The 18,204-nt window shown below is 32.8% G+C and overlaps 2 protein-coding genes and 1 pseudogene across 15 annotated transcripts; 2 read left to right on the top strand and 1 right to left on the bottom strand.

Annotated features, from left to right (window-relative positions):
• Positions 1-1,713: 1,713 nt before the first annotated feature.
• On the top strand, positions 1,714-5,603 carry LOC111301245 (BEL1-like homeodomain protein 1). 2 transcript variants are annotated; one of them, XM_022896781.2, is made up of 5 exons: positions 1,714-2,045; positions 2,409-3,552; positions 3,738-4,111; positions 4,221-4,281; positions 4,389-5,603. In XM_022896781.2, exons 2-5 carry the CDS (start codon positions 2,647-2,649, stop codon positions 5,205-5,207), a joined length of 2,160 nt encoding a protein of 719 aa, XP_022752516.2. In that variant the 5' UTR covers positions 1,714-2,045; positions 2,409-2,646; the 3' UTR covers positions 5,208-5,603. The 2 variants fall into 2 exon arrangements, with proteins under 2 accessions (XP_022752516.2, XP_022752517.2); XM_022896782.2 differs by having other exon boundaries at positions 1,834-2,045; positions 2,428-3,552.
• A 1,177-nt stretch (positions 5,604-6,780) lies between these two features.
• Positions 6,781-10,021, top strand: LOC111301243 (uncharacterized). Of its 12 annotated transcripts, none has more exons than XM_089744734.1 (6): positions 6,781-7,013; positions 7,236-7,327; positions 7,556-7,594; positions 7,772-7,925; positions 8,283-8,444; positions 8,534-9,326. In XM_089744734.1, the coding sequence occupies exons 1-3, from the start codon at positions 6,877-6,879 to the stop codon at positions 7,567-7,569; spliced, it is 243 nt and encodes an 80-aa protein (XP_089600860.1). In that variant the 5' UTR covers positions 6,781-6,876; the 3' UTR covers positions 7,570-7,594; positions 7,772-7,925; positions 8,283-8,444; positions 8,534-9,326. The 12 variants fall into 12 exon arrangements, 7 of the variants coding, with proteins under 7 accessions (XP_089600860.1, XP_089600859.1, XP_089600855.1 ...); XM_089744733.1 differs by having other exon boundaries at positions 6,782-7,013; positions 7,708-7,925; XM_089744731.1 differs by lacking the exons at positions 7,556-7,594; positions 8,534-9,326 and adding an exon at positions 9,585-10,021 and having other exon boundaries at positions 6,789-7,013; positions 7,708-7,952.
• Positions 10,022-10,290: 269 nt separating this feature from the next.
• LOC111301242 (disease resistance protein RPM1 pseudogene) lies at positions 10,291-13,765 on the bottom strand (annotated as a pseudogene). Its single transcript, XR_016328268.1, has 2 exons — positions 10,750-13,765; positions 10,291-10,424 (listed from the first exon to the last, which is right to left on the bottom strand). The product of XR_016328268.1 is annotated as a disease resistance protein RPM1 pseudogene (transcript).
• Positions 13,766-18,204: the final 4,439 nt, after the last annotated feature.

Below are 18,204 nucleotides of genomic sequence, written 5' to 3'. Positions count from 1 at the left end.
AGATTCGAGAAGTTTTAACTCTTTTTATATATCTTATATTTGAAAAAATTAAAATTTATTGAAAATAAATATCTAAAAAGTTTTGAGAAAATGAATATTCAAAAAGTTTCAAAGTTTTTTAAATATTTATTTTTAAAAAGTTTGATATCAACAAATGAAGGAAAAATAAGAAAAAAAATAAAAAAAGTCAAAATGAAAGGTAGCAGTAAAAAATTAAATTTTAAATTTGAGGTGTATATAAAAATAAAATATATATAATATTAAATAAGAAAAAAAAAGGAGTGATTTACTATCTAAATAAATTCCACCATATTCTCTAGTGTTATCAAAGGTGCAAAGTTGGTTGCTAGCTGGTCATCTTATTGGTTGAATCTAATGATAACTAAGTCAACACTTTGACTGTACTTTTCTTTACTAGCTAGGGCTAGGGTAAATGATTGATTCAATTGCCCAATGCTGGCCCTCCAATGCCTTTTTGATCAGACAAGGCACATTCTTTCGTACTGCATTTTTTCCTACGTAAAATTAATTTTAAAAAGCTTTTATTTCATCATCCTTATATATTACAGCTTACAAAGCTGTGAATTGAATAACTGAATTATTTCGAGTTAGATTTAAGAAAAAATTAGATGTTTTGAGTTGGATTCAAATTAAAAAAAAAAATCATTTCAAATACATATTATTTTAGATTGAATCACTTTAAATTATTTTGATTAATATTTAATAATTTCTATGGTCCTTTATGAAAAAGGTTTTATGCTATTGGTGGGTGCTTTAAAGAGAGTGGAATTTCATTGTGTTTTCCAAGTTCTGTATCTTCATGCTCTTAGCATCCTATTCCAACCACAAAAATTACAAGAAAAAAGAAAAAAAAAAGCAAATACAAGACAAAGAGATATTTGAATAAAGTTAAAAAAAAAAAAGAAAGCCTAAAGGTGAGTGTCTTCTCTAACCCTCACTCCTCCTGCCGGTCTCTGTTATTAGGCCCCTATGTAGAAATGGACATTTCCATGTTTTTCAGCTGCTAATTGTTTATATGCGGCTATTGCTAGCTGCCCCACTTTTTTCTTTCTTTCTTCCTTTTTTTTAACATCCTTTTCTTCTCTCTCACACACATTAATTTAAATGTGCTTCCTTATCAAACGTGCCTGCATCAAATGATTTGAAAAAGTTGGAACAGATGAGTACTCTCAGTCACTGCAATAAGATGGAGAAAAGGGAAAGGAGCGTATATTGTCGGTGAAAATAGTTTTTGCTTTTTTTTTTTTTTTTCAATTTTAATGTTAAACAATAAAAAAATTATGGTTTTTTAGTTTAAAATTTTGGTTAGCTAATCCAAATTAAAAAATTGCTCAGTAGTAAAAAAATACGTTTAAAATAAAAAATATTTTATTATCTATATATTTTTAAATATTTTATTATTTTATGAATATCCTTTAGACATGTCAATTATTTACAATTTTTTTATAGAAATACCAAGCATTTAAAAATTTTAACTGCACTTTTTAAACATACTTTTTTTAATCTAAATTTTAAAAATATTAAAAACTTAAAATTTTTAATTACATTTTTTAAATGTACTTTGTTTAACTGCAATAGTAATGTTAATCTAACCTAAAAAGCAAAAGCAATTTATCAAAAAAAATTGTAATTTCCCTCATGAGAAACAAGCAAAAGCCTATATCATGAAAGGAAAAAACCAATAAATAAGCTAAATGATTTGACAATTGAGTGTTGAATTTTTAATTTTAGTGATTAAATTCAAATAGATGAGTAAAAGAAACCAAGAAAGAAAAGAAGAAATAAAGGGGAAATCATTTTTTTTTTCTTTATAGTTAAGAGAGTCTTCAAACCACATCTCTCTTTCTTTTAGTTATTATCATCATATATTTGTAAACTGCAGGGAAGAAAACAGCAAAGAATTTGACTCTGACAAGATCAGCAAAACTACATAACCAAAAGCCTAAAAAGATTTTCTTCCATGATAGACGTTTAGACAGATGCAGCCTCGTCTGTTTTTAGCCATTCAATTGGATTGGAATATGGTACTTTTTCTGTTTCTGCAACATCCTCTGATGGGTTCCTTTTCCCCCCCTTTTTATTAAATTTCATTCTTTATCAGAAGCTGATTTTTTCTTTGATGGTTTTAAAATTTTGTGTCACCCTTGATGAGCAAATCTATCATCTCAATACCTTAAATTGTTTGTTTCTCTCTCCCTCTCTTTCTCTTTCTCTGTCTATATATAACCAACTTTCTCCAATATTTTACATCTTTCTCTTTTCTATTCTCATCTTTCTTCTTCACTTCCTTGAAACATAGCTCAGTTTTCTTTTCTTTTTTTTTTTTTTTCATTTCCAAGTTACAGAAGATCAGATCAGGATTGCTAAAGTTCTCTCCTTATGTGCAGTGGGTTAACTTTTTTCCAGGTCATGTCCAGAAAAGCAAGGTTCTTGTCCTCATCAAATTGCAATGAATTGAACATCAAAATGGGCTGAATTGTTAATTTCAAGCCAACTTCTAGTCTTTACAAAGTTGTTGGACGTTTTTTAAAGAAAAAACTTGCGCAGTTTCCGTACACTGCAAGAAGTGAGTTTTTTTTTTTTGAGGGGGAGGGGGGGGGGGAGAAGGGGGGCTTTCAAATCAAGATGGCGACGTACTTTCATGGGAGCTCAGAATTCCAAGCTGCTTCTGCTGCTACACCTGATGGGATGCAAACACTCTATCTCATGAACCCCAACTACGTACCCTACTCTGACACACACCAACCAGCTGCTGCCACTAACATGTTCTTCTTAAACCCCGCCGGCAACGCGTTAAACCCCACAAGCTTACCCCACGCGCCAGCACTTAGCCATCACCACCTTCTCCGTCTCCCACTCCCAACACCGACTTCTTCGATAGGACCGGCCAATTCGGATGATCCCCACCGTATATCATCACCCCTTCATGGTATACTCTCCGGTATCCACTATAACTTGTGGGGCTCAAGTATCGATCATCAGAATTCACCAGGAAGTAGCCATCCTCAGGTTGTGTCGGCAGCAGAGAACTCGGGTGGGGCCCACGATGTTGCATCGCAGTTGGGGTTACGTCGGCCGGTGGTGTCACCAAGGCAAGGTTTGTCCCTGAGTCTATCATCCCAACAGGCGCCTTATAGGTCAAGTAATGCTGAAACAGATATCCAAGGGCAACCTCAAGTCCCTACTATATCACTGGCTGATGATACGAGGATATCTGGGAATTCGCCATCGTCGGTTTCCGTCGTTTGGAATGGGATTCCCGGGGTTCAAAGTGTTTTTTTGGGATCAAAGTACTTGAAAGCAACCCAAGAGCTTCTTGATGAAGTTGTTAATGTGGGGAAAGGGATAAAAACTGACGTGTCTGAGGGGACCAAGGAGAAGATAAAGATGAACAAAGAATCGGTGGCTGCTGTGACAGAAGAGGGTTCAAGTGCTGGTGAAAATGCGGCTAAACGTGGAGCTGAGCTCACCGCAGCACAAAGACAGGAGCTCCTGATGAAGAAGGCAAAACTTGTCAGCATGCTTGATGAGGTTTGCTTATTTTATGCCCTTTTTAAGTTCTTAATTATTAACTTCTCTGAAATTTGATTATTGGTTTCAATTCCCATCATATTTTTGAAATCGAAGATAAATTTTAATTTTAATTATCAGGATAAATTTTTATGTAGATTTTTACTGATTTTCCTTTTTTTTTTCCATTGGTTATGAACTTGAAGGTGGAGCAAAGATACAGGCAGTACTATCACCACATTCAAATTGTGGTTTCTTCTTTCGAGAAGGCGTTAGGGTTTGGGGCAGCACAATCGTACACAGCACTTGCTTTGAAGACAATGTCAAAGCAATTCCGCTGTCTTAAAGACGCAGTATCTGGACAAATCAAAGCCACAAACAAGAGTTTAGGAGAAGAGGATTGCTTGGGTGTTAAAGTTGAGGGTTCTAGACCAAGATATGTAGATCATCAGCTTCGACAACAGCGGGCGCTGCAGCAGTTGGGAATGATCCAGCGCAATGCTTGGAGACCCCAGAGAGGATTACCTGAACGAGCTGTTTCCATTCTTCGTTCTTGGCTTTTCGAGCATTTCCTTCATCCGTATTTACTTCTTTGACTATAAAAGTTGAACTAGAAATCCTCTTCGTCGATGATATCATTCATAGATTATGTATGGCTCATTCGAAATTCCTTTACTTTGTGGGTGCAGGTATCCTAAAGATTCAGACAAACACATGCTTGCTAAACAAACAGGGCTTACTAGAAGCCAGGTATGTGCTCTCATTTCAATGTATTTACTGTCTTTCTTTGATTGATATACTTTACTCATCATAGGGAAGAAATAAAGTATTGATATACAAATGAACTTGAAACGCAGGTGTCAAACTGGTTTATAAATGCTCGAGTTCGCCTTTGGAAGCCAATGGTTGAAGAAATGTATTTGGAGGAAGTCAAGGAACAAGAAAGAAATTGCAATGAAGAGAATGCAAACAAAAGCGAGCAAAAGGAGTCAGGCTCTAGCTCCAGTGCCCAGCAAGAAAGTGTGTCACTTAAGATGGATCAAGTTAATAAAACTCTATCCAAGCCTGACAAATCCATCAATCAGAATACTTCCCCAACCGAATTTTCCAACTCCACAATCTCTACACCTCCCATGGGAGGGTCCCTTCTGCCACAAACAGCCTTCAAACTCATTGGATCATCTGACCTTGATGGTGCTGCACAAAGAAGCCCAAAAAAGCCAAGGAGTATTAATGACTTGCAGAATTCCCCTAGTAGCATCCTTTCAATGGACATGGAAATGAAGCAAGTTGAAACCAGGGAAATCAACATAAATTTCGGTGATGAAAGGCTATCCAAGGACAGTTACTCATTTTTAACTGGAACGGCTAATCAAGGCAGTGAATTTGGCACATGCAGCACTATGGGAGAGATAGGGAGGTTTGATCCTGAGCAGCTGATACCAAGGTTTCATGGAAACAGTGTTTCCCTCACCCTTGGCCTTCCCCATTGTGAGAATCTATCAGTATCGGGGAACCAGCAAAACTTACTATCGCACCAGAACATTCAGCTAGGGAGAAGGTTAGAATTGATCAACACCCAACAAAGTTCTCATTCGAGCACCGGTTATGGCAATATTGAGATGCAAAACAGGAAAAAGTTTGCTGCGCAATTGTTGCCAGATTTTGTTGCCTGAAGAGAATTCAAATTCACAATGCATTCGCTTTAACTCTATCCGCTGCTGGGCAGTTTATATTTCTTCTTTTGCCTTCTTGAAACACTTCAGGTAAGTTAAATCATGACTCTGAGGCCTAAGCATCCATCAATGAAAGCGGAAGAACAGGAAAATAACCTTTCCAAGTTCAGTTTCTATTTATATATATCATGCTGGCTCTACATGTACTGTGTAGAAAGAAAGATAGTTAGTATATATAGGTAATATTCTTACATATGTTTGGCTTGAATGAGTAAGGTTGAGCATTGTATATCATATTAATACATTTGGAATTGATATTTGAAAGATTTGCTGTATATGTATATGCAAATTGGTTATTCGAGTGCATTCAATCAATATTATTCCCTTTTGTCTGAATATATTTTAATTTCTAGTTTTCTACATTTATAGTTTTAACGAGGTTGTGAGTTTGGACTTTTTGTATGTGAAATATTATGATAAAAAATTTTAAAAATTGACAATTACTAATTTATTGATAAAATATTTTCAATAATTAAGATTTAAATCCTAATAAACTAAAAGAAAGTTTACGAAATTTCATGCATGCTTATAATATTTTTCGTTCTGATTACCTATGAATTTAAAACTACAAAAGGAAATGTATAAATTTTATTGGACTATAAGGTTACACCTTGCTTTACTAACTGATTGCAACAGCAGCTTTTGGGGGAAATTAAGTCAGATTAGGGTTCAATGGATTGGAGAAAAGGAGTTTTTATTGGACACTAAAGCATAGATACTATTCGAACAATCACTGTTTTTTTTTTTTTTCATTTGAATCTTAGTTTCATTAATTTAGTCGGAAATTTAACTCCATTTCACAAATATGTTTTACAAATATTTTAGTTAAGAGTATGTTTCATTTGGAGAAATCTGTTTGTTGGAAGTCTATATATAAATATATCATAAACCCATTAATTATAATAAGTTTGTAAGTTGTAACCCTATTTTTTCATGTCAATAAAATTTTCTATGAGAGTTATTTTTTTCTTTCACAAATTACAGAACGTTAATTTCTTGTCCTTTGTCATGTACTACTATAGATTAAAATCTTATCTTTTGGGGATAATAATCAAATAAGTTCTCAAACTTTATTAAAAAAAAAAATTGTTCATTTATTATATGAAATTAAGATCACAACTTTTTTATATTATAATTAAGATCTTGACATTATAAAATATTCATTTTTATTAAATATTTTAGCTAAAGGATATAATTTATAAAAATTCTTACTCAGATTTATTTACATGAGTTGATAAATATTTAAGAGAATATTATTTTAAAAATTATGGTAATTAGACTTTATTTATCCATTTTTAACATTTAATGAGTATAATTATAATAAAATAAAATTCGTAATATTAATTTTGTTCTTATTTTTATTTTTAAATAAAATTTAAAATTTTATTTACTTAATATTAAAAAAAGGGACCTTTTTCTTTTTTTTTTCCCAAAAAAATGGGCCTTTTTCATCAAGAGAAAGCAAAGAGTTTGGGCTTGTAACCCATTTCTAAAAATTATAAATTAATTATTTGGGCTGGGATTCAGAAAGAGAAGCCTAAGAAGAATAAAAGGGCATAGATTGGTTGATATTTGGAAGGCATAGAGCAACCGAAGAAAGAAAACGAAAATGGAGAAAGGAGAAGTGAATTGGAGTGAGGACGTAGAGGATCTGGTGACGGCCGGAGACACGCAAGCCGCAATCTCCTTCTTCCAAAACCTCCTTCCCGAACTCCAAGCGACGTCGTCGTCTCTGGACGACCTCCGGTTAGCCTCTGCCCTCTCAAACTTAGCGCCTCTCTATTCCTTCATCGGCTTCTCCCTCAAGTCCGACGAACTTTTCTCTCACGCTTCCATCCTCAAACGACGTGCACACTCTTCAAGATACCCTTTTTCTTTTCTTTTTTTTTTTATAAATTTCTTGTTAATAGAAATGTAAATAATTTTAAGGCCAAATATCCTGCGTTTTTTTTGTTCTTTAAATTTCAGTGATGTAGGGTTTGCAAAGAAGGATTTGAGGGAGGATTTTTTAACATTGTCTAATCTTTCTTCGGCTGGAAATGACAAGCCGTTGACAATTGGTGCATCTCTATATAAACTCTTGAGCTTAACGTTTGTTTGATTGTTGCTTTTGCTACTTGTTTTTCGTTTCCGAATGCAAATATAATGTTTCGGTGCTTTAATATAAAAACGTTGCTTCTAGAGTGCATTAGAGTGATTAGTTATGGGAAAACGTAATGGGTTTTCATTTAGAAGATTTTATTGCATTTATCTCTATGAATATTGTGGATGTGAATTACGAATATCAGGTGATGATGGTTAGCCACCCAAATCATCTTCAGATGATGGTATTTTTTTTTCCTTTTAATGATCACTTTTTTTTTTTTTTGGTTTTCTGTCGTGTCCATATATTAGATTATGAATGACCTGTTACGAAACCGTAATTCGGATTTTTCTACAGATCGTGAGGCAATTGCGGATAGTGAAGTTAATGCTTGCCCGGTGCATCATATCTTTGATTGCAGGATAGCAAAGTCACAGCCCCTAAGAGACGGGGAAGGGAAACATTTTCTTATAGAAAAAGTAAATTGTATGGTAAATGGCTCTCTGAGATGTCTGTTCACGAAGATACAGAGAATGAGGACGTGTTCAAAAACCCTGAAGCAAAGACAATGGAATGTAAGCCTTTATGTCTCTCAATTCAAGGTTTTGTTTCCACAAGTGCTCTGTATATGCACGAATGCACCTATTATGATAGGCCAAGTTTAATGTTTTTAAATGTAGAAGATAGATAGCTCAGTCTTTTCTTAAATGAACCTATAAATTTTGTTTATTTGCTTGTTCCCAGGCCTTGATCTAATGGGATGTACAATGCCTTTCTAACTGAAATATTTAACACTATTAAACATCTAAAACCTTGATTGATCACATTGGAAGGCAGATTTTAGTTTAATAGTAGATTCTCATGGTACTTTTTCTATAATGTCGTTCAAGATCTTGCTAATCTTTTAGGGATACAAATTATTTTGAATGCAGCTAAATATGGCACGTGTCATGTTCTTGTTTTGGTGGAATTTTCACCAAGCACTAGGACAACAGATCTAGAGAAGCTTTTTGAGGACTTTAGAGACTGAGGAGTTGTTATTCGCTGGGTCAATGATACAACAGCCCTTGCAGTATTTCAAACACCATCTATCGGTAATAACTACTAGCTTTGTTTATTCACGCTTCTTTTAAACTGTTTAGTGAATTGTGTGAAATAGATCTCTAAAGTTAGTTTGATGTAGGGCACTGTTATTTTTAAAGTGCATCGTTCAAGCTTGGGCTGCATACAAGCCTTCTCCTTAATTAACCAGGTGTCCTGGAACGTAATGCACTTGCCAGTTGTTAAGTAAGGAAAATGACAGGTTGAGGGAACAGCGACTGTTTACAGTTAACTTTTTAGTTGGAATTGCAGACAGAGTTTTACTTTTCAAGTTATCAGCTTGAAGTGCATAGTGGTCTCAGTTTTCAGTTTGTCATGTTGTGATTACTTTTAGAATAGTTACTCAATGGTGCTTTGGTGCTGAGTAAAGTACTTCAGTACTGTAACAAGGAATTTATCCTATTTTAGAGGATGTGAAAGATATTTTTTGATGTCATCTGTCCCAGAATTAATGTCATGTTCAGGATGCTTGTGTAAAGTGCCTTCAGAAGGATGCTTTATTTGTTGTCAAGGAAGTAGCCAGCTTTTGGCTTGGTGAATTCAGGGAAAGTTGATGCGGGTGATGTATCTGAGACATGAATAGGATTTGCCTTTTGTAATTCTCTTATAGGAGGCTGTCGTTAATGATGTAATAATATTCTAAACCTTAGGAGCCAATGGGAAGGGTCAGAAATGGGAAGGGTCTTGGTCTGATAAGAGCTGCTGTTACTTGCCAAAATGCTGGAGGTTGGGGTTGTATCCTAATTTCCTATCATAGCACCTCATTTCATTTGGGAACTGAAAGTGGTTAATAATTCTACCTTTGGTCTATGAATCTTGTAAACTTCAACAAAAGAACTTATTACAATTAGTGAAATATATCTATGTTGAAGATCTGGCTGGGCTTTGGCAATAATTTTACTTTAGCTTATGGTTCTTAAGTCATTTTTGATAGACATGGATTGAAGCATCTTTATATATTGTAACCAAATATCTATTAGTTCCTGATGCTGCACACTTTTGAAAGTGAGATGGTATCGCAAGTGGTGCTAATGGTGTTTCTTTTGCTATAGTCGTGTGCTAATAGTTGTTTAAATTTAACATCTTGAATAAGTTATCTTACTTGAGTAGCATCTATATCTTTCAAATTTCAGAGAGATCCCACTTCCTGATTGTGGTAGTCTAGATATTTGCAACTATAAATCACCTGAGGGTTCTAGGACAGTGCCTTTCTGCGACTGTTTGCAGTTCAGACGGAAGTATTGAGATATGGATCATGAAACAATTTAAACTTTTAGGAGTCATGGATCAAAGATTATGTCATTGGAGCACATCTACCACCGTACTCGAGTCCATGGAAGAAGTCAACACAGCGAAGGAGCTGTTCAAGTTGTCTGTACCCTGAAGAATGGAGAGAATTTTTCTGCAGTACATGAATGGAGCATTGGTCTTGTACAACTTTGAAAATGAGACCGGAGTTCAAAGATCTGGTCATACCATGGTTGCCAAAATGATTTTGCACACTCGTCCATATGTTGAAAGTTTATTATCGTTTCAGGAAATTCAGAGTAATGAACCCCGGATTTAGCTCATATTCATGTAACTAATGAATATAACTATCCATGAGAGATTGCATCCAACATAGAAACCTTTAAACAGTTGAAATGTTTATTCAACATTCACACTACATAATAGAAACGGGCACACCAAATACACCATCATTCGTGAGTCATAACATGCTCGGTATGTACATTATTGTTTACATTTTTAACCAAAAGGGAATTCAAGGGAAGGACTTGTCTGAACTCACTTTTAAGACGTCACATTCAATACAGATGCCTGATTATCATTTTATCAATGATCGATGCTTGGCAATTATTTGAACAAATATAGCCTATCCAACGAAAAGCACGCATGGAGAATGCTATCATTTCCATTACTAGAATTTCCTTTGAACCAAACCGGCCATGGATGTCTTCTGTTTTGCTGAGTTACTGCAAAGTTAGAAAAATGGGAAAAGGACGACAAAGAAAAAGAAAACAAGATAAAAATTGGTGATCAGAAGAAATGCTAATCGAAGGAACAATTAAGAAAAGTAACCCCTATAGATAATTTCATATGATCGTGGTGAAGGATGGAAAAAATTTCACTATTTCAACATTGAATCATGGAATGGGATTCGATTTTTGTTTGATGCTTGGGCTAAGCATGACATACTTACGAGTGGGAAGTATCCTGAATTTAACAGTTTGAATCAGGTATAAAAGGAAAATGAAAGGCACCATAAATTAAGAAAAGGAGAGAGCATTGTATACTTACAAGTGGGAAGGACTCCTCGCTTGGGTTTGGATAAACATGAAACATTAACTAAGGATTTTATACACCCACTTGGATTTGGCTTCATCATCATCATCAGTTCTAGTGAGTAAGATGTATGGAGTTGTCGGGCTGTTGCCATTTCCTTCTCCGCATATATTTTCTACCAACTCATCCGACACTTCATACAAGCGCACCTCTTTCAAATTGGTTAGATGTTGCCAACCATATGGCAATCTCCTCAACCCTTTGCATCTGAACGCCCTTAGTAGTCGAAGACTAGGCATCACTCCTTTCTCCATCACAATCTCATTCAACTGAGGACAGCCCCTTATTGTTAAATTCTCAAGCTTTTTTAATCCTTCAACAAAGCATAAGCGCTCTCCTTGAAATGCATTATCTGTAAGATCGAGAGACACCAAATTAGGCAATGCTTGGATGGGAGAAAGTATGTCTTCCCTTAGTTCAGTACGTTGTAGGCTTAGCTGTTTGAGGCTGAGTAGGGTGTTAAGCCAATGTGGCACCTTTTCCAATTTCCCAGCTAGAACTAGCTTCTCGAGGTAAGGAGGAGCTGATGAAAGAGCATCAACCTTTAGAGGATCCCCATGACCTGAACTCAACCTTAAGTGTTGAAGGTGTTCCATTCTTCCAATGGAGAAGCACAAGTCTTTTTCATCGGCTTCCTTTAAGTTATAAAGGCCGAGCCTTGTTAATTGTGTCATTTCTTTAAGTTGCTTAACTAAGGTATCCGTTGCGATCACCTCGCATAAAATTTGCAAACTCTTCATCAAACAAATATTTGGAGGTAAAAGTACAGGCACAAAAAATTGAAGGCTTTTGTCTATTTCAGGATTCACCAAATAGGAAGCACTTAGATGCCACAAATTTTGCAGCTTCACAATTTCATATGGAAGCATCTTAATCTTGGCATTCCTGAGGAGTAATGTTTGCAAGTTAAAAAGTTTGCCTATGGATTTTGGAAGCACCTTCACTTGAGTTTTTGTCAAGTTCACGTATCTCAAATTGAATAAATGTCCGAACTCACTTGGTAGCTCAATGATTGGAGCATTTTCTAAATCCAGTACTCTTAACAACTTGAACCCAGATGGCAATGTATTGAATGAAGATTTAGAAATTTCATCAACAACAAAAATCATTAAGGTACGAAGTTTTGATGTACCGTTTCCGGGCTTCATTTCTTTACCCTTTACTTCAATTGAGTGGCGACGAATTCCATTGTCTTCCACTCCTTTTATCCCATCAGAAACAGCAACCAGTTTTTCCTCTTTTGATATTGTAAGTGCAAACTCTCGCACAAGATCATGCATTTTAAATGCCTTGGGCCTTCCGATATGATTCCTAGCTGTGACTTGAAGCATACTTCGGCTAAGGAGCTCCATTAGGTAGCTCTCGGCAACCGCTTCTGGTGTTACATCGTTAACATGTTCTACAAAACCTTCTGCCATCCAAAGTCTCATAAGTCTCTTTCGACCAATCGCATAATCTTCTGGAAACATAGAGCAGTACAAGAAGCAATGCTTGAGCTGAAAAGACAAATCATGGTAACTAAGCAACGAGATAGTTTTCACTAACTCAAGTGCAGCGTTGTTGCTTAGCTCCCAATTCAAGTTATCATAAACCCTCTTCCATTCAGCTATTGACTTCTTTGAAGACATCGAACCGCCTAAAGCCACAATAGCTAAAGGCAAGCCTTCACATTTTTCAACGAGCTTCCTCGCCAATGAATCAAGATGTAATGGACACCCACCAAGATCGTTTGGAAAGGCTCTCTTACAAAAAAGATCCCAAGCTTCATCCTTTCTCAAGGGCTGAATTCGGTGGATATAGCTTACAAACCCAGATTGGAAAGGAGCTACGTCTTCTCTTCGAGTTGTAACCATGACCCTGCTTCCACGCATACCTTCCGGAAGTGCAATGTTGATCTCTTGCCAGAGTTGAATGCTCCACACATCGTCTAAAACAATAAGATACCTTCTGGACTGCAAGTACTGCACAAGTGTCTCCACCAATACTCTGTAGCTCATGGTGTCCACCTTCATTGGAACTTCTTCATTTGTCAGTTTGTAGACTTCTTTTACCATGGATCTAAACAACTCTTCAATTGCATATTGTTGTGAGACAGTGATCCAGGTACAGAAATCAAAATGTTGTTTAACACTTTGTTTGTTGAAAGTGTTGGCAACAAGGGTAGACTTTCCGGAGCCACCCATCCCGACCACGGAAATGACTGTCCGTCGAGGTTCTTCATCCATTAGCCATCCCAACAGCTCGTGTTGTGCCTTTTTGATTCCCACAAGATCATCATCTTTAAAGAAAAGTGATGCCTCGCTCAATCTTGTCTTCCAATCAGGATCATAACTGGAACCCCTTTCTTCTTGTTGTTGATTTCCAAACAGGAGTTTTCTCTTTGTAATGCCTTCCATCCTTTTGTTAATACGGTGCAACTTGGCCGCTACTTTATGCCTCATTAACAGATCCACTGGAAAATGAAGAGTTCGTTGGAACAAACTTTTGCAATTGTGACCCCTCCATTGCTGGTGCTTGTTCACGTGATAAGTGAATTCATCAATGGTGTCTTCAACTTCAAATGCAAGGTCCCGTACGTTTTTAACCCGATCTTTCTGTCTCTGACTCTTTGCCCCTTCTCTATCAGCATCCATGAGAGAGGATCTCATGCTTTGTAGTAGGAGCTTCATTTCTTCGATTTCATCAGAAACTCCCCTTAAGGAAGATGCTTCATTTTCTAGGCGTGAGATGAGTTTGCCGACAATAAGATCTACAGTGCTTAAAGCCATTTTTTGTTTAAGAGGCATTCAATGGTTGTCATTAATGTTAAACATTTCATCTTATATTGTACATTTGTTAAAAATCTCAGAAGAAAGATCCTCAATGAACGAGAAAGGAAGGAATCCTAGATTCTTAAATTGCTAATGCAAGATAAGGATCACAAAATTAAGAAGCTAGGATGCGTACAATATCAGAAAGAGACATTGACTATGAAACAATTCCGTTAATGGTGATTGATTCTTATGCATTGTTTTTGGTTAAAGATAAAATCATTGCTTGTCCCCTTTACCAAAAGAAAGGAATACTATTACTTTCTTTATTCTCTCGAGTATCCGTATTCTTCCTCTCTACTCTATCCATATTTAATGGATGCAATCCAAGTTGTAACTCAAATATCCTAACCCATTTTATTAGAACATGTGTTAAAAGAAGTGGCTCAATAATGAAAATCAATTGTTCTCAGAGTTTCAAACCTTGGATTTTTGCAGCTTCCATTTAGTGAGATTGAGGTGCTCATGGAAACCAGGAGCTGATCAAGTGACAACTTAAAAAGACAATTTGAATAGGCAACTCTAATGAGATTGAAAGCAGTCATGAATAAGAGATTAGTTAATATGGTAATGAAATTAAAATTAATAATGATAAAATAAATTATAGTGAGATGAAAAAATGACGAGCATTAAAATAAAGATTGTATGTAATAAAAAATTTAAATTATTTAATATTTATAAAATTAATAAATAATTAAAAATATTAATTTATTTTTATGTTAAATAATAATTTGTTAATAAATAATTAAAAATTAATAAAATTTGAATAAAATTTATTTGTTTGTTTATTATATAACAAAAAATCAAAATCAAAAAGTAAAAGAGACATCTAATCTAATATATATTATATATTACAATATATAAAGTTATATGATAAAAAATTTTCTTATGCGGATGCCTAAGTAGATGATTTTTTTTAATGACATATAGGATAATACTTATATTATTTTATTTATCAAATAAATATCTTTAATAAATTTTTTAAATTTAATATTTTGGATAATTATTTAAATTTAAATCAAAATCTATCCAAGATTAAAATTTTTACATAAATTTTGAATTCAAATATATTAAATTATAATTTATTTTTTTAAAAATTTAATTACAGTTCAAAATATATATACTTAATAAATTTTTATTTGTTGCCAAATAATTCTATTTAATAAATTATTTAAATTTAATATTTTTGAATAATCATTTAAATTCAAATCAAAATCTATCAAAAATTGAAATTTTGGCATAACTTTTAAATTTAAATATATTAAATTTTAATTTATCATTTTTTCAATTTAATCATGGTTCCAAATATATATGTGTATGTGTGTGTGTTTAATAAATTATCATCTATTGAAATTAGAATTTGAGAATGAAAATAAAGAGCAGATGGGAGAACATCCCATTCAAGCCAAGATTATTTTATTTATTATTATTATAATTAAAAATTGAAGAAGATAACTTTTTCTTTATTTGACAATTATTGTTTATTGGTTTTAATAGGAATTGGCAAAAGCTAAAAAGAAGTGGAAGCCACATTATAATTATGAAAATGTAAGTCTATTTTCTACCTTTATTACTTCTCAAAGTATGGTTTATAATGAAATTAATAATTACGCAAAAAAAAAAAAACTGAAATTTAAGTTGGCCAAGTATTAGGATTTATTTCAAACTTATATGATGGTTGACTCTAAGTTAATGAATTATTGATTAGAAAGCATGTAATACTAAAGTAATAAGAGTTTACATTTTTATATGAAAAAAATGAAACATTTGAATGTTGCAAAACAAGTTAGATAAAAATATATTTTTGTTATTGCAAACAAATATAATGTTTTATTTATGTTCTAATTAAATATTTTTATATTATATATTTGGTTAATTTATTTCTTTCTCTTTAGTCCATTACTTTTTTAATTTTGTTTAAATTGATTATAATTAACTTTTTGAATTATATATTTTTGTTTTATTCATTTCTTTAATTTTTTTTATTTTATGTTAATTCATAACATATTTACTTTTATTACTGTATATTGACAAATTAATATGTAGTCTTATATTCTCAATGTCCTTTTGCAACATTTTTTTATTATTGATTTTCTTTGTTTAAAATGGATAGTATGAGAAGAATGATGATCACTACTATATCTGACCCACAAAAAATATTCTATCAATTATGTTAAAAACAATTAAAAATAAATAATATTTTAAAAAATGATATGTTTTTAAGCATAACATAAAAAATCATTATTTCCCTTTTATCTACAAAAATAACTTTATTTTGTTGATATGGAAATAATTGTTAGCCAATAAATTTATGCAATATATAATTACTTGAAGTTTGTAAAAAATAAAAACTAATAAAAAGCAAATGGTTATGACCAAATTAATAATTGTGATTTGTTGTTCAATTATATATATATATATATATGTATATGTAAGAAATTATAAAATATTATGATTCAATAGTTTAGGAATATTCTACTAATATAAAATGTCTTTCACAATTCAACCAAATGACACACACACACATATATATATATATATATCTATATATATATATCCATATCAATATTATCATAAAAGCAATTATTAATCTTAACTATTTAAAGATTGATTCTTGGTTTTTTATCAAACAAGAAAGAAGTGGTTTTTTATCAAACAAGAAAAAACTAATGATGGTACAATTAGCTAACAAATGATAAATAAAGGTATAAACATGTGAAACGCGTACAAACAATAATGAATAGATGCATGTATGTCAATGGATGCTATGCATGATGAATAAATGCAATTTTGACATTGATTCCTTAGATATAATGAGGCCACCAGAACTTTCTAATATCTAAGTAAAGTTTAGGTGAGCCTATTTATATTTAAGATTTCATTTTTAGTGATATTTTTTTTACTTTTTTGTTAATCTTATTATTATTGCAGATTCAAGACTCATATGAAAAAAAAACTTATGAAATAGAATTTCTTAAATAACTTATCTTCTAGGTGAAATTTGAGAATAAATTACTTCATGTGAGATTTTCATACGTATTCTTAAAATTTTGAGATGGTTTTGATTGTGGGTTTAGGTTGAGGTTTTAAGGTTTAAATGATTTTTTGGTAATGATTTGGGGTTGTGAGTCAAATTTAGGTTTGGGTTAAATTTAGGGTCTTGGTGGATTTTTAAGATCTAAAGTCTTGTTTTAGGGTTTCAAGGTTTTAAGGTTTTGGGTTTTAAGATTTTAATTTTAGGGTTTTGGGGTTTCGAGGTTTCAAGGTTTAGGATTTTAGGGTTTTGACTTTAAAGTTTTAAAGTTTTAGGGTTTATGATTTTAAAGTTTTGGTTTAAGGGTTTCAAGGTTTTGGGGCTTATGGTTTTAAGGTTTTTTTTTTTTTTTTATGAGAAAAATAAGAATTATCGATAACTCGAATTTCTTCAATTATCTTTAACATATAGGCAAACTTTTAAAACAAATTTGGTTTACGCATTTCTATTTTTTTCTAACAGTTTTATATTAATGCAACACGAAGCAATTGAATTATGCAAATGAAAATTAAAAATTAAAGCAACCAATTCAAAATATTTTATACATATTTATTCCTATTTTCTTATTACCATTTACTTTTTAAAAATTAAAAGTGAAATAAATTTTATTTGTTATAATTTATTTGTGAAAATTGTTACCTTATATTTTAATTCAAATTTAATATAACTTAATTAAAATTTTTTTATTCTTTAATTTCTTAACATCTAAACAGAATTAAAATTTTAAAATATAATTTGAATTCCCCCCAACATCTAGGTGGGGTTTTCGAGGTCATATTATTTTTTTAAAATATCATTTTATCTTTATTCCCATAAAATGTTTTTTCTAAAAAAAATTATTTTTAACCATAAAATTACTCTCTTTCACCTTTTAGTCAATATTCATTTTTTATTTTATAAACCATCCACCAATTAGCTTTCAAAAATATACCTTCATACATATTTTTAATAAAATCCAATCATTATTTTTCTTAAATTTTAGGACAATGTCAACAAACGTAAACAAACATAAAGATATTAAAACATAATAAAATAAATAACAAAAAGAGAAAGAAATATACCTAATTGAGCCTCTAATAATAAAGTCTAAAATCGCCCATCAACTAAACCTAATGAACCAGGGCTAAAAAAAGATCTAGGCTTTGTCCAAAAGGAGTTTAGGGTACCGTTGGGCTTGGGCCAAGCTAGGTCAGGCATGGATCCGATCTGTGATGAGTGGGTTAGTCGGGTTTGGTTGGCGGGTTGACCCACTGAACACGGGTCGGTTTGACTTTTTTTTTTAAACCACTATAAATATCAAGTTTTTTATAACTTCATTTCATTTTCCATTTAAAAAAAAATCTTTCTTTTTTCAAAAAACCAGAGCCCCCCCGCAACCCAATTTTCGGTAGTATACCACCGTAGCCAGTGTCACCGTCGGTCGATGCCTTTTCACCACTAAAATTTCATCACATATTCTCCTCAACCTTCTTGTCGCGAATCCAACATTCGTTTTTTGCAAATTTGCCTCCATAGTTCTAGATCTAAGCTTGAAACCCAGAATTTGCAATCATAAAAATAGCACAG

Source organism: Durio zibethinus, chromosome 15, assembly GCF_047325235.1.
Source record: "Durio zibethinus cultivar Kanyao isolate XHJ-2024 chromosome 15, ASM4732523v1, whole genome shotgun sequence".
NCBI lineage: Eukaryota > Viridiplantae > Streptophyta > Magnoliopsida > Malvales > Malvaceae > Durio > Durio zibethinus.
The sequence above is the reverse complement of the archived record's forward strand: the minus strand, read 5'-3'. Positions and strand labels throughout refer to the sequence as shown.